The following is a 16,592-nucleotide window of genomic DNA, read 5'->3' as shown; positions in this document are numbered from 1 at the left end:
GAAAGGCATAAAACTCCCACTGACTCCAATCAACTGTGAAGGCATCTACTGCCCAGGCCTCTGGTTCAGGCCTCCAAGAAATATATCGGTCTACCTGTTTATTTAGGCGGGAGGCAAACATGTCAATTTCAGGCACACCAAATCTCCTGATTATTCGTTGAAATATGCTCTTATTCAACATCCATTCTGTGCTGTCCGAGAATTTTCGAGACATGCGATCTGCTTCAATATTCAATCGCCCAGGTAGGTGAGCAGCTGTAAGCCAGATGTCCTTACTAATACACCATTCCCAAATATCAATGGCCATTTGATTACATTCAGGAGATTTTGTGCCACCCATATTGTTCAGATATGCGACAGCCGTTACGTTATCTGCTCTAACAAGTACATGATTGCTCCTTTTCTCTGAGCAAAAGGCTTTTAGCCCATGACTAACTGCTACCATTTCTAGCAGGTTAATTTTATTCTGATTTGCCTCTTTCAACTCATCACTATTCCATCTGCCACCTGTTGAAGTGCACAGATTTGTTGCCCCCCAGCCTTTACCACTGGCATCTGTGTGGATTTCCACATCTGGTTTTGCCCTCTGCATTGGGCTAAACTGTGACTCAAGGTTCCATATCCACCACTGAGTTTCATGGATGCTTTCTCTTGACAAGGTCATATGCCTATCGAAATGTCCCTTGTTCCTTGCAAGGGCAAGAATCTTGTCTTTCTCTAAGGCTCTATAATAGAGAGGGCCATATTGTACTGCTGGGAATGATGCCACTAGTTGTCCAATAACCTTTGCAACTGTTCTGATAACAGGTTTCTCAGTAGCCAACAGTTCTTTACAAGACTGCTTTATGTTCTCCTGTTTTTCTTTTGGAAGCCTAACACTCATATCCAGAGTGTTCAGATTGAAACCTAGAAAGGTAATCTCATGAGTAGGCTCTAAAACTGATTTTTCAGGGTGAACAATAAACCCCAAATTTGATAGCAACTTAGTAGTTGCACTCACTGCTGCCTGCATTTCCTCGGCAGTTTTTGCAATGATAAGTGTATCATCTAGATATGCAATTACAATGTGGCCCTGCTCCCTGAGCGTTGCCAAAACAGGCTTTAGCAGTTTTGTAAAGAGCCTTGGTGCTGAACTAAGCCCATTGGGAAGTGCTTGAAATTGCCATAACCTTCCCTGCCATGTAAATCTCAAGAATTTTCGAGAATCTGGGTGGATAGGAACCGTGAAGTATGCGTCTCGGAGATCGACTGAAGCTAAATAATCTCCCGGAGAAATAAGCGGTAGAGCTGTCTTGATATTATCCATCTTAAAATGCTGATACAAAATACTCTTGTTTAATTCTGTCAAATCCAAGATGACCCTGAGGCCGCCATTCTTCTTTGGCCTTGTGAAAATATTTGATATGAATTCCCCTTCTACATGTTCACATGCTTCTATGACATTTTTCTCAACCAGCTTGTTGATTTCTTCCTGAATCGAGGCCATTTCCTCAGAATTTCTTTTGAATTCATGAAGGGGTTTTTCCCTACAAGGGGGATATTTAGCTGGGTCAAATTCAAGCTTGTAGCCCTGTACAGCTTGCAAAATATATGTATCAGATGTAAGCTCTCCCCAGTTGTGCATATGTAGCTTCAGTCGACCTCCGACTGCAATATCATTGACATTAGATGTTATTGTCTCCCTTACCTCATCACTGTTTGGGAGTTGCTCTATTTCATCCTGCCCTGCCCTTGGCCGAGCTTCCGGTACTGTGGGGCTTGGCGTCCCTCTCGAGACGCTGTCGGGGTAAACGTATGGGGAGCTTGTGGGGTCCTCTTCCTCCACTGGTTTCGTTGGCCTAAAAAAGGCCTAGATGTGCTCCCTGACGAATCCGCGTAGGATGTCCGCGACACCCAACCAGCTTCCTTGTATCTGCGTTGAGACCCTTGGCTTGGGTAGGGGTGATAGGCCGGCTTGGGTCTTTTAAACCCGCCTCTCATCACTCCGGCCGCCGCTTTGTGCTGGTCTTGCAAGTCCTTTACTTGCTTGCCCAAGTCATCCCCAAAGAGATACTTGGTTACAGGGTTTGTTGGTTTGCAGAGATGAGTAAATTTCGCGTTCAGATCCGGCTTGATCAATTCTTTACGAAGAGCATTCATCTCAAAGTTTGCGTTGCACAACAAAGCTAGAACGTCTTGCTGTTCGGGAGATATGTTGCTTGGATCGAGCAGGCTGACATAAGCCGAGATACCTCTTGTTAGGGATTTTTGGACCCTCTGAAGTTTCACATCCTTCGTACGAACAGGGGCAGAGAGGTTGTCCCAGATCGTCTGATTCACTTTCGGGGTGTCGATCCCTCGACAGTTCGACGGCACTGGGTATTTGCTACTTGTCTCATCGAGCACTTTCTCTTCCAGATGATGGCTCATCAAGTAGTTGACAGAGCTTGCTAGCTCCTCATCAAGAGGCTGTCCAATATCTGATGCCACCGCAAATTTAGCAGCAAAAGCTGGTACTGTCTGTGCTTCTGCCCTATCCACGCACGACTCCAGCTCTGAGCTATGCCCTGCACTCAAGGCATGCACCATGTCATCATCCTCAACATCCATTTCTTCTGTATGTGCCAAGTCATAATCTGCACTAACGCTAGAAGTTGAAGCAGAGGCTGAATCACTTCCACTGCGATCAAGATGTCGGTCTGGCTGTGCATGTCCCATGCCTGCCACCCCTTCCCTTTTACTGGGAAGAGCCTCCATGAACTGACAGAGCAAGCCTTCGAGTCTATCAAGACGACTGTTTACGGTCCCAAAGTTATCATTTGTCAACTTTGACGAGTTGGATTTCGTAGCAATCCGAGGCCGAGTCGCCGCTACCGCCGCGCGGTCGCCAGCCTCCATCACCGCCGGTACTCCCCGTCCACGGCCCGTGTTGGCAGCCGTACCTTTCGCTGCCGCTGCGCGGTCAGCTTGGCTAGCACTCACCGCCTGTTGTGACTCCATTGCTGCTCTGTTTTCGCCCGAAGATTCTGCCGCTGCGCGGTCAGTTTTCTTCTCTTTGTTTTCTTTTTCCGCGGCCACGCCAGCGGATCTTCTATCCTTCTGTTCTTTCATTATTCTGATAAGTCCGAAAGGAAGAATTTCCGCGAAATTCTTGAATATTCGAGGGTTGTGAAAAATCCTTTTCACACACACAAAACGCGCCAACGAATTGCCACACACGTGACCAGCGGGATCTCATATTACACCCGATGAGACATGTAGTCTCGATCGGAGACTTACGTAATAAAATCAACTGATTTATATAATCTTTTTTCCCTCCAGTACCCCCCCCCCTTTTTTTTAGAAATAATTTTACCATTGTAACAATACACATCAAACCTGGATGGGGAAGCACTGGTGAAGAAGAGAAATGAATTAGATTATATCAGCATGCAAAATGATTCTATGAGCATCCAATGAGAAACCACACAAAGAGTGTGTCGTACTCCACAAACACATTTGCCAGTTTCAGGTAATATGTGATACAGAAACCAATAAAAGACAGCACACTCCCTCTACAATAATATCATACAAGGCAGGAAATTGAAAAGGGTTATGTACTTTCACAATTGAAATGAACAAGCATTGATATAATTAGAGTATATAGAGCAGCTTTGGTATTTTGAGACACAAGGTTAGTTTGATGAGGTACGCTTTAGCTGAAGCATGCATCAAGTTTGTTAACCAATCATGAACACACACTGAATGGCTTCAATGAGATTACATTCACACCATCTATGCACCATTCTCCAAAAATAAGAGCGTTACCAGCCCAACAAACCCACACACAAACTAGCCCTAGGCAACATAAAACTCACAGTTGGACAAGAATATGTCTGTGCCCTTTCTCAAATCCCCTGTCTGTTACATGGGGAAGGGGGGGGGGGGGTGAAGGAAACAATTCTGGTAAGCCTAACAAGTGAATGTAGGGGTAAAAATTGAAAATAACTTTTTCGTTTGTTTGTTTGTTTTCCTGTATCCTTCTTGTTGCTTTTTTAAGGCTAGTGCTGTCTAGGAAAAGCAAACCAGATTTAAGAAATTAAATTGTGGACTTAAGTCATTCTTGTGACTTATATCAATAGATCATGTGCTACAATGCAAAATGTATCCCATGCTGTCTCATGTTTGATTGAAACAGCATTATTCAAGTGAATTACCATTCTTTTCCTGTAAAAACCATAGGTCTGTACTTTGCACAATTTAGCATGCAGCATTAATACCAATGTCAAATATCATCCATTTCAGTACTATCAACTTAATTATCATAGAAACAGATGAGTGCCAACACAAATGAGCATAATCAAACACAAATTCTGGATACATGGACCAACAAACACACACAGGCACATACTGGAGAGAGCCCTAGCACCAGATTTATGATACCTTCTTTTGTACTCATGTCATAGTAATTTTGAAGACTGCACTTGACATGACATAAAGGAATAAATGACCAATAACCAACCCAATACAGAGGAAACAAAGGAAAAATTCCCACAAAACATTTGTGCTTCAAAACAGGAAATGGGTATCTGTGGATATGCAGTGCAGGTGCCGTTCACAGATGCACCCTAACTCTGCCTGTTAGAAACATCCCAGTAACACAGAGACACAAACACATACATACATACATACATACATACATACAGACAGACAGACAGACAGACAAAAGAAGGAGTGACAAGACACCTGTGTTCGACTGCAGTGTTTGCTGGAGTCCACCCTGGAGGCCGGAAAGACCTGCCACAAGAGAGTTAGAGTTAGCTGCCTGCGAAATTGTGGATGCAGTTGTCGCGGTAACGCCTACAAACAAGAGAGAAATACGAAATAGAAAGAGAGGTCGACACACACAACAAAACACTGACATAGGATACAACACAATATTGAGCTAACGTAGTCATTCATGTTTGTCAGTGTAACATACATTCATAGTTATATAGACAAGTACATGTACATAGAGAGACGAGAACACTGAAAAGCAATAACTGACAAGGACAAGACATCATCCATCAAGGCTTTCATATTATGAGGGGTTGGCAATTTGGTTGCTAGGAGTGAGGTAGCAATGTTTTAACAGGAGGATAGGATCTACCCCCCCCCCCCACCCCCCCACCCTCCCCCACATACAAACCAGGAAGGTCAATGTGTCTGTCATCAATGTATGCTTCTGCCATTAAGCAGATGTATTTTATATGAGGCTACCTCTAGTGAGTCAGGTACAATGTAGACGGCAAACATTCTCTACAAAAATGGCTAAACATACCTTCAAGCCAGTTATCACATGAATGCATTGAGAAGACATTTTGCTATCAAGGATGTACTATATACACATTGGCTGATTAGCAAATGCAGTCAAATGTCTGGAGAGTATATCCTGAGAACAATGAATTAATTAATTGTTCTGTATATGTCAATACTTGGAATCCTTCTGTATGAAAGAGTTGTTACTTGTAGCATTAAACCTGAATGTCTTCATTAAAGTTACAAGAATTGATGAACCAAGCTTGAAGTGATTTTATAAAGTTTGCCTCACACTTTTACATGAAAGGTTCTCTAAAAAATTCTGAGTATATGTCAACGTACTGAAATTGTGTAATATTTGCCATTCAGTTAGGCATATGATAAACAATCAAGATATCCTTAATTTCAGGTGAAAACTTGGTCTTGTTATGAGCCTACATTTGCAACCTTACATTAGAATGTCAAATGAAATCAAATACATTATTAAATACAGCAGTCAAACAAACTGGGCAAATGTGAGATCATTATGGGGTTATATTCACATATTATTGTACCAAATTGTAAAAATACACGTATCCAAAGGGATATGTCACATTAAGCTTTGGGACTAGACAGACCACGACACACTGTAGGCCTATCTGAAGAGCACAACTATAAATTCTGACCTGAACAAATTGGGCCCAATGTACAGAGTAATTAAAATGGAAGAGAAGAAGGATGAATATGTCACATCACACAAGAATACTCCATGCTGGCTTAGCATGATATGTTTATCTCTGCAATTGTGTATTAATACATGGTACATATGAAACAGGTATCTCTATAGATCCTCTTTGCCCTGAAACTTCTGATGTACTATCCATGGCACCCACGCAGTCAAAGAAAGTTGCATTACCACACATACATACATACATTTACATACATACATACACGCACACATACACTGTATACACACAGACAAAAGCAAAAGAAAAAAAGTCCCTAGAAAAGAAATTATAACTCGCATGGAATATAGCATAAATCTTTTGTATGCCAATCTAACCAAGGGGGGGGGGGGGGGGGACTTTTATGTCAAGTTTAATGGTATAGTTAACTTTGTAAAATATGATAAGTTTTGGCCTTTTGCTCAATTTTGTGAAAAATCACTGGAAAGAGCCACTTGCAGGTCTAATGATAAACAGTCTAACATGCAATAAAGAGGGCAAGTTTAGGTTTATATCCATCCCTGTCATTTTGAGTTTCACTATGCACACTTATGCAGGTGAAGAGGTGATAAATGATGTCAAAAAAAAGAGAGAGAGAAAAAAAGGAGGTATGACTTTACTGGGTACAACAGTGTCCCCAAAAGCGAATGACATAAAGAGAGAGAAAGAGAGAGATGCGATGGCATAATTCTGAATTTTGACAACACCATGCTGTGATTGTTAACAGAGATAGAAAGATCATGTACAGAAACAGTACACCAAAGACTCTCAAAGCTATCACTAATGATGTGTTGATAAACTGGATGGTACTATGTGTTGAAGACCACTGATGAGAACTCAATGACAACTTGGGAGACGAAAAAAAAAAAGGAAAAAGAAAAAAAAGTAGATGATTGAAAATAGACATTTAAAGGCAACACAAGACAAAAAATGTCCAGAATGCATCACAAAGACTGATAATGATATGGTATTCACGAACACTTATGACAAATGCCGCTGCAATGAGAAAGAAACATAATGGATACATAAAAAGTGAGCTGTCATATGTCAAGCACATTACTATCATGCCATGGACATCTGAATGAGAATGACCTTGTAGCTGATGATAGCATGATGCATGCATTTCTTCCATTGCTAGAGTTGAGGGTAATATTGGACAGAATGCAGGGAACAAGGCAGCACTTGTTACTAGACAGGAGTGGAATAATGCAGTCTTCATGAGTGGAAGATGTGTGAACAGGGTGAAACATGAGGCAAAGAGGTGGGCCTTGAGACAGGGGGAGGGAGGTCTTGGAAATGTGACATGGATGAGGGTACATGTATGGGTGTTTCATTAACAGGGGCATAGTAAAGTATCTCCTCAAAGTCACTGTACTCAACCCCATATCACGCATTATGCATCTTAGCCAGAAACACACCAGAAGTCATGTGGGGAAAGGTATGAGGTGGGCGAGATGCAAGGTTGGATACATGTAAACTACACTAGCAGACTTAATGAGCCTACTAGCCAGACACAATATCTACAGCCATACCACATATACAGTACACAACCAACAAACGAACAATACAGTGGGTAGTTCCAATTTCAGGCAGGGGCAATATTCAATGTTGCGCAACATCAATGAGTTTTGTTATTGTTATTTTTTTCAAGATACTTCTTTACCAGCTTTGTGACCAGAAATCACAAATCCTGAAGATGCAAAAAACAGAAAGCTATGACATTTAACATTTGTAAATCAGTTCTTTTGCCAACCTGTTGATCCCGGCGTGACACCCATGATGCTATTTCCCTGTGCTGCTGCTAGTAGTGCCTGGTTTGTGGCTAGTGCTCCCTGTGTTTGACCGCCCACATTGTTTTGCTGCTGGTTAACCGCCGAGGCAAGGGCTGCTAGCTGGGGCATGGTAAGCGCCGTCTGACCTGTAGGGGAAGAGGAATATTCATGCCCTGACATGAATGGGAGATAAAGAGTGAGAAGGACATTGGTCACCAGGAAGTGCAGAGGTCAAGGGGTTAAAGGTCGGTGGGTCAAATGAGTTCATAGATAGAGCAATGATGCAACTTGACACAAGGGACAAGGCAAAAGAGCAAAGGCGGTAAAACTCATAACTTCATGAAGAGAGTGACATTGAGAGAGGGAAGTGAAGTGTGACAGCATTAACCTTTATAAGGCAAGGGCAGGGTACCAACATGCACACTTCAAATCAAAATGGTTCCAAAGTGTACTCAGGAAGATACTTGTATGTTACATGCATCTGAATGGCCAGAAGTCATTCACAATCAGGAGGCTTTTCAATAAGACATTTCATGAAATGTCATTTGTGACAACAGGCATGTTGGTTATCAAGTTTTCTTAGATAAGCATGTGTGTTATGATTATTTATACAATCCTTTAATGAAGCCTGTCAGTACATCATCTGACAGCAACAAATGTTCATTGAAACCTATAGCAATGAAAAAATAAAGTTTGTTAATGCATTCACTACATAACAATGAAATGAATGTTTTCAGAAATGTTACTTGACAGGCCATCTATGCAAGTTCATTCTCTCTTTGTATATGAGTCCCATAAATTGTAATATTGGACAAGCTTATGCATTGCATCCCAAAGTGCCTAATCAACTGAGAAAATAGAAAGGTCATTTGGTAAATGTGCACATGAGCAAATAACAAATTGGTTTATTACTTTGTGAGGACACAAGATGTTCATGTTCAAGGAACATCCTGCATAATCACAGAGACTCGTTAGCTCTACAAGGGGCAGAGAAATGGGCAAGGGAGAATGGAGCAGGTGCAGAATGAGGTCAAGAATGGAATGGGTGAGGAACAGACTTCCTGAGGTGAGAAGCAGGTGATACAGGAAGATTAATTAACTAATGAACACTAATCTAAAGCAGTCAAGAAGAGCAAGACAGGTTCAAAGAAGAAGAATGCATGGAAAATGGATGGCATAAAAATAGAAGAAGAAGCAAATTTTATGAAGATTCTGGGGCTGGCAAAAAGTTAGCTGGGATACATGCCTCAATAAGGGGATAATTAGATGTTTAATCAGAGTCAATCACTAAATGCATATTTCCCAAACTCTGTCAAGTGCACTATACAGAATCCATCCAGGAATGCAAGCTACATGTTATCATATCATCAGTCTCTATAGAAGCATCGGGAGTCACAGAATTCCATAAACTTTCCAAGCCATGCCTAATCAACTTCATTTCTTCTCTTAGTAATGAACCAGTTTTGCATGTCTAAGAACAATTGAAAATGCAATACCGACACTATCACATTCAATACAACATTAACAGTCTCCCTTCTACTGTAGGCAAACTTTGGCAGAAAGTGTTGCCATCAGCAGCCTAGTCTGTCCCATTCAGCTCACTCTATACACAGTGTTTGAAATTAAGTCATTTCAAGGATTAGCACTTCTACCAAAGGGGAGACTTATCAGTTAGGCTCATTTCGACATTACAATGATTTGATACATTTCTCTCTCCCTTCACCATTCCCCCACCTTCAAACAGAGAGAAGAAATGAATGACAAAGGGGGAGGGGACACTGAGATAGGAGAAGTCATGCTACTTAAGTAGGACACAACATTATTGATTTCCTCCACCGTAAGATAACACTTTCAATCCACTCTAAACAAACATATATAAGAAGACTACTTATACTAAAGTTTATTAGTCTATGCATGAGTAAGAGTTTCTTGAACCAATTACTTAATACTTGTTCTCAAATGCACTTGATATGAGATAAGTTGTACAACAAAATTGAATCTATTCACTAATAATTCACACAGCTAAGGTATTCATGGATATGTGAGTATTCTTTTCCAAGTTACATGGACTAGGCATTCTAGAAGAACTGCCCTTGAAGTGGAATTATTTCAAAACAAAATCAGAGTCAGCAAGAACCAAATAAGAGGTGTTTTCTTGTGAGTAGGAAGGGCTGGAAGGGGATATCAGACACACTGTACCTACACAATGGCTGATGCAGGGATAAACACCATTTCAAAAAGCATTCTTCTTCTGGTAGTCCTGTGTCCTTCAGACTTGAAGATTATTACAGGCATTGTAGTATTCTGAGAGCTGAGAAGGCATGTTTTGGGGGCAAAAATGCTATCTTTACCTTCCCTGCCACACTCATGTGGAGTAATACGATTTTGGAATAACAGTATTTTCCATGAATCTGCAGTATTTTTGGCCAAAGAAACACCCCCAGCATCTCTACTAATGGAGCTGGTGGGCTGGATGAGTCCGTTAACTGATTAGAATGATTTTTACATACCTGGGAGCTGAAGATTGCCGAGGTTTGAGACATTGCTGCCTGTCCCTGCACTGTTTGCTGCCTGCTGTGCCAGCTGCAGGAACGCACTCTGCTTTAACCGGGCATGAACAGAGAGAAAAGGGGAGAAGAAAAGACAACATAAAAACCACAGTATGTCCCCCTTAGTGACACGCATCTAATGATGTCACACACTGCATTCCTCAGCATCAGTATTACAACATGCACAGTCTAACTCTACATCACGTTTGTCTTTTACTTCATAGTTCTTTGTTGCTATGGTGCTGATAACTGCAATCCTTTCATAACAGGCAAACTTTTCGAAAGCAATGAGGGTTTTGTCCTGTCTTTGATCAAACATTCACATGGAATACAGACCTGATAGCATGGACAGACATGGGTGGCCCAATTGAATGTATATTTCTTTGCTGTCTACTGGGGTACATTCAGTAACCACAAATAGCACTTGTCAGCGAATATGTGCATCGAAGAGTATACACGTCGGTGACAGTCAACTCTAGTTGAGATTCTTTGGCTGTGTGTATATTTACATAGAGATCGGGGATAAAGCTGTACAGAGTTCGTTACAGGGATTCTCAAATATGTCGCAGCCAGGCAAGCCTTCCCACTCCATAGTAGCCCCATACTACCAGGTCTTTAACCCGTTGAGGGCGGACTGATTTTGCTACAATACGCATTTCCCATAGAAGCTTGCCCGTGTATACTCAGGACTCGTCCTCAACGGGTAAATGATGACTTACAACTCTCTACTTAACAATTCTAAAGATGGATGACTGGAGAAGAGCATGATGTCTTGAAGCAAAACCAGGTAAAGGACATATCACATGAAACAGTACAATCTCGCAGTTAGAAAGATCTGAAGCAGCACAGCAAAGCTACTGCTACCCTCCCATCTTCACTTGTTGGTTTAGCCACCAGGGGTGAGATACTTACAAATAGATAGGGGTTGTTGAGGCTGTTGAGCCCACTGCTGAGGCCTGCCATTTGTAATAGGTTGTTGTGAAACATCTGCTGTGCCATCTGATGTAGCTTCTTCTGCTCTTTCTCTTTCTGTGTGTCGGCAAACTTTACAACCAGCTTTGACGTGCAGCCCTGAAATATACATCAGCATGAGAGAGGCGATAATTACATGGCTCTTTTCCCTGAACATGATTTATCTTTATTTGATGTCCTCTTTTTGTCTTACCTCATAATGTCTTTTCTTTCTTTCCTCACCTTCTCTTTGTGTTTTTCCTCAAGTTACTATCATTTTCTTCCATCTTCTCTTATTGTTGAATGTTCTTCTTAATTTTTGTCTGTGATGGTCACTGGGGAATTGTCCTCAGGGTAGTGGTTCTTGGAAGGGGAAGGGGGTAGTTGTCCCAGGATCATATTCGGGTAGGGGGATGAGAGTTATTGTCACTGTGGTAACTGTCCTATCCTCTGGGTTATTTGTCCTAAGGGGTAGTTGACCTGGGGCAATGATGTGTTGGGAAGGAAGATGTCCCGGTGTGCAGGGAAAGTTTTGCATGGGTATACTAGGATATATCACAGACACTAGTTATTTCATTTTCATTTTGATGATTGGTTTGGAAGTCTAAATTTTACTTGCTTACATCAGAATCAACTTTTGTATATTTATTGGGGGTTATGCTCAAACACAACGAATGAGCATGTTACTCTCTGAAATGCACTATCACTGATCAGTTTAACAGAGAGGTTATTTTACAGTGCCTATGTTGTGCAGAGTAGCTCATTAGACAACTACAATTACAACTCTGTGACAGATAACACCAGACTTTAACACATTAGCTGATGTACTTTGCTCACACAGAAAATGATGTGTTCAGAACTGCATGTCAACAGTAAGCCCTCTCCAGAAAAAAATGCAAACCCTACATATGAGGATACTGTGTACACATAGTATGTAAATCCCTATGATAACGATCACATTTTCTTACATATTTAGCATAATCCTTATCTTACAACAGCACAGCCATATGTATTAAGAGTATAACACATGCTGCTTCCTCAGTGCCAGAGAGCAGGTAATCGCATACATCACTTACTTTCAAGAAAAATTGTATAACAATTAAATCTGATGACAATAAAAGTAGTAATTTGGGAAGTGAGACTTGCATTCTGTTACTTGAATGTTTGAAGAGGACCTACATTCATATCATAAAGAAGCAAAACCTTTCATGCTCAAGATTTCATACAGTTTTAAGAGCAAGGGCACACAACCTTTTCAGCTTGAGTCTGTGTAGTATGCAAAGACCATGCTAATACCACTCAGGATGGCCTCTTTATACTTGTCATCTTTGGAAGCATGAGATATGCAATCAACTCTATTACCTCGAAGTGTGAATAAATCAAACACAGATAATATATACACCCCTAGGCAATAATGCAACTGACTGAGACCTCACATGGCCTACATTAATACTGAAACACAGCATACTGTAGGATTGCAAATGAGGAATCATTTCACAGGCAACTTCTCTAGTAAATGAAAGTCTGTGACACTGAAAATGATTTCTGGTAACAAAATCAATATCGGGCATATTACAACAGACAGAAAAAAAAGGAAAAATAATATAGGTGTGTTCCTGTTTCAGGAAAGGTTGTCCAGTACTTACGTCCATAATCCTTGATTGGTGCATAGCTCTTATTGCATTTAGGGCCATTTGCCTCGTTGAAAATGTTACAAAGGCACATCCTGGAAATAAAACAAGCAAGAGAACATTGACAAACTATGAGTATTAGTATATGAAAATGACTACCATTGGCTAGAACGTGGTAATATTCACAAAAATTTATATATATACTAGAAAAATATCAACTGAAACAGAGAAGCATATCAATAAAAATTAAACAATAACCTTCTTGAGGCTTACAAAGAGGTGTCTACAGCACGCACCAAAGTTGGTAAAACTACGTGAAATTGAAGTCTTGCAGCTTCTTGAATTGGAACCCAGGGGTGGCAAGACTTGTTTCATATCAAAGCATATGGTATTAAACTTGTATTCCTTGGAATAAGAATTAGTTTGTATTTCATTTTTCTCATAACCATTTCAAACTCATACTGTAAGAGTAGAAATTTTCGCGGTGTTGAAATTTTTGTGCATTTCGCCCAACCAGAAACTAGTGTGAAAATAAAAGCATGCAAATATTTTTGCTTGCCTTAATATGTTCCAATAGTCAATGTCTTGATTCCGCGGAATTAAAAACACGCGAAACTCTTCTTACCTGGCTGAAAGCAAAAAATTAGTCACGCGAAAATATTCACTTTTTACAGTATATGATTTGTGCTATCTTTCCATATTTTTTTTTTCAGAGCCTGTCACTGCATTTGCAGGCCTTGTCCTAAAAATACTTGTCACACAACACATACCAAATTCTCAGCATACCTTTGTGTCCACCCATCTGGTCCCTTAGTATGTGGCACTCTTCGATGTGACCGAAGGGGGCGAACATCACCCTGACGTCATTTTCGTCACACTTCTTGGACAGCATACCCACAAACAGTTTCCGCTCTTCAACTGCACACAGTAGATCCAGAGAGGTAAGTCATGATGGCAAGAGAGACAAGGCAAATTACGTCACGTTCAAATACCAAGTTAAGAAACGGGGTAAATTTTATGACTTTTAAAAAACAAAGAGATGATTGATCAGGGCAATGTGTATCAGGAAATGAAAGTTAGTACAAATAAATCTATTACAAAGAATCAATTAAAACACAGTGTAAATATGTAGAAAAAGAACACAGAAAGAAATGCTGTTCCATGGGAAACCAAGATTAATTCAGATGTTAAAATTGTGCACAATATTTGGACTTGCAAAATGAAGATCTTCAAACAGCTTATTGTCATCAGCATCACCATGAAACCTTCCTTGGACCATTGACAAACCTAACAGAGAACTGGCAGTGCAGGATTGAGTGAGAAATGCAGAGATTTTGGCAGAAAATACGATCCCACAGCAAACACTGCTCCTGGGGACTTAAAGGGACATTCCAGACTATTTTCATAATTTCACATCATATAGTATATAAATCAACAACTCCATGTATTGGTTTGTGGAATTCATCGTGGTTCTTGAGCAGAGAAGCAATACTTTGAAAAATCTTAAACAAATTACACTGAACAAGGATGATGACATAGGAGGTTCACATATTTCAGAAATGTAGCAGTGTAATTTCATTACAATGCCGCTTGCTTGTGGGTTCACCTGTGGTATAATCTATGCATGCCTTCTTCTTTTGTTCTGCTTCCTTGAGCCCCAACTCATGCATTCTTATGGTGACTCTGCCATGTCATCATCCTTGTTCATTGCAATATGTTTTAAATTTTGAAAATATTCTTATTCTTCATCCCAATTATCATAAATTCTGAAACTCTGTCCTCAGTGTAACTAATTTATAGTTGTTTAAATGTAAAAATCTGAAAATCATCCGGAGGTCTCCTTTAAGGTCAGGAATATGAATCATATTCAGTACATCACTTTTCCTGCTTTTTCTTTCTCATGGTATCTATGAGACATCGTCTAAGCATGATGGTTGCATCGCAACAATCGACCACTGATTTCTTTTTTTCTGACCGTAATTTATGTTTTGAAACATTTCCTAGATAAAGAAGACTGCCACTAGAACTGGTAAAGGTATTGGCAATAGGGACACAATTCAGGGTACCCCCAATATGCAAAGCAACATTGTGGAGCCTTAACACAGATGCACTGTGGGATAGATCAGTAGCATTGTCACTTCTGGTTGTCAAGCTTGTATCTTTGTCCACAAAGGATGCACAGCAATCAATGAGTAAATTGTGTTCATACTACTCTTTTCCTCAATTTGAATGTGGTGTAAAAAGAGCTTATAGATTTTTGAGTCGACTGATTGCCGCTATTAAGTCATTGGTCATCGCTGCGATGCTACAATGTGTTGGTAAGCAAAGAAATCTTCAAAAATAGCCCTATGGATGAAAGACGTGACCTGGGTTGGTTGCTTGGCAATATACCGTAAGCGGTGCTTCTCCCTTGACTCGTCCCAGTCACATATATTGGCAATGTTTACACGCTGGTCTGGCGAAGAAGATGCAGCCCAGACCGGATCCAACTTTGCTACAAAGCCATTCCACAATGCATCTGAAACAGGGCTGGCTATGAAGCAATTGTGCATTGGTGCTACCCTAGATTTGAATGATTACACTTAAGTGTGGCATACCAACAACACATGCAAATTAGCTGAGGCAATGATATCATTCCCTCACAGGTTTCTCACTGGTTCATACACAAATAGCTGAAAATAATCTTTTAGGCCATTAATTAAGCAATTACAACCTATTTCCCTTTAAAAGACTAGCTCATTCCTAAATGATTTTAACTACACAATCATCTGAAGCACAGATTAGTGTGTGGGTCAGTGGTAGACTCCTGAGGACAGGTCACTATCCCATGTTATCTAATTTGCATATCAGTGCTTGCAATCACTATAAAGCATCAAACTTCCAATGTATCTTTCCCTTTTTAGATGCCTGCGATTTTAATAAATTTTCCACTGTTCCACTGTTTCCACTGCCGTGGCGGAAGGAGCAAAGGGTGGGAAACAGCTGAGATGAGAAAAACAAATTTGTCATAAGATCCTCAAATTTGGTCAAAATCTATTATTTTCCCTTTTTGGTTTAGTTATATAGTGTGTTTTAAGGTTTATTCCTACAATACACTTTGTATGTCAAAATTTTGTGACAAAGTGATGAAAGCGTGAAAGCAGAAAAAACTTTTTATGTGTATGTAGTATGTTTACAAGGATTTGAAAAAGTTAGAAACAAGTCTGAAGCTTTAAATTACCACCCTAAATAGACTCTACCCCTAGCAACAAGGGGAGCATTCTCATTGGTTAATTCACTGGAGCTTGCACAGTGCCCTTTAGATTTGTAAGAGCTACACTTGGTCTATGTTCATTTCTTCTTCTTTTGTTTTAATGTGTTTTGTCTACCTTGTTCCTGCTACATTGTTACTGTGCTCTTGGTGTAGTTAGATATAGACAAAAGCTGTGCCCTTAATACCATTCCTTTTTATGCAGGTCATTATCTTTTCAAAGTGAAGTCTTTAATTCATTCATCTTTCTGGTTTTCTGTTTTGGATTTTTTAAAGTAATCCTCACAAACAAAGCTTTGGGAGAGCAATCCTATCAACCCTTGGTCATGGATGCACAAAGGAGACTCCACAAAACTGGCAAATGGGCAAAAATCTGCAACAATAGTTTATTCAGATTACTAAAAATTTGGTGCCCACTGAAACATGGTCTATCTTCAAATGGTAGCTCTTGACTGTAAAGAAATTTACAAGATGAAGAG

General features: G+C 40.3%; 2 protein-coding genes across 11 annotated transcripts in view; both read right to left on the bottom strand.

The window, feature by feature from the left end:
• The window catches only part of LOC139739623 (CUGBP Elav-like family member 1-A), a 72,278-nt gene that overhangs the window by 28,598 nt on the left and 27,088 nt on the right, over window positions 1–16,592 (bottom strand). For 6 of the 10 annotated variants that reach the window (XM_071650224.1, XM_071650225.1, XM_071650229.1 and 3 more), the window contains exons 4-9: window positions 13,650–13,781; window positions 12,879–12,958; window positions 11,194–11,352; window positions 10,243–10,330; window positions 7,714–7,905; window positions 4,705–4,818 (exon numbers count right to left, since the gene is read on the bottom strand). In XM_071650224.1, coding sequence (XP_071506325.1) covers window positions 4,705–4,818; window positions 7,714–7,905; window positions 10,243–10,330; window positions 11,194–11,352; window positions 12,879–12,958; window positions 13,650–13,781 — 765 coding nt within the window. The remainder of the gene's footprint in view (window positions 1–4,704; window positions 4,819–7,713; window positions 7,906–10,242; window positions 10,331–11,193; window positions 11,353–12,878; window positions 12,959–13,649; window positions 13,782–16,592) is intronic. The other 4 variants (XM_071650230.1, XM_071650232.1, XM_071650234.1 and 1 more) reach the window with 2 other exon arrangements.
• Window positions 972–3,249, bottom strand: LOC139739624 (uncharacterized). Its single transcript, XM_071650235.1, has one exon. The coding sequence runs from the start codon at window positions 3,088–3,090 to the stop codon at window positions 1,711–1,713; it is 1,380 nt and encodes a 459-aa protein (XP_071506336.1). The 5' UTR covers window positions 3,091–3,249; the 3' UTR covers window positions 972–1,710.

The sequence above is a fragment of the Diadema antillarum genome, unplaced genomic scaffold (genome assembly GCF_040938485.1).
Source record: "Diadema antillarum isolate AM-2024a unplaced genomic scaffold, OU_Dant_1.0 seq00000809_RagTag, whole genome shotgun sequence".
In the NCBI taxonomy this organism is placed as follows: domain Eukaryota; kingdom Metazoa; phylum Echinodermata; class Echinoidea; order Diadematoida; family Diadematidae; genus Diadema; species Diadema antillarum.
The sequence above is the reverse complement of the archived record's forward strand: the minus strand, read 5'-3'. Positions and strand labels throughout refer to the sequence as shown.

Bases quoted from the DNA above. Each gene is read 5' to 3' on its own strand.
- LOC139739624 (XM_071650235.1), bottom strand. From the start codon at position 3,090: ATGAAAGAACAGAAGGATAGAAGATCCGCTGGCGTGGCCGCGGAAAAA.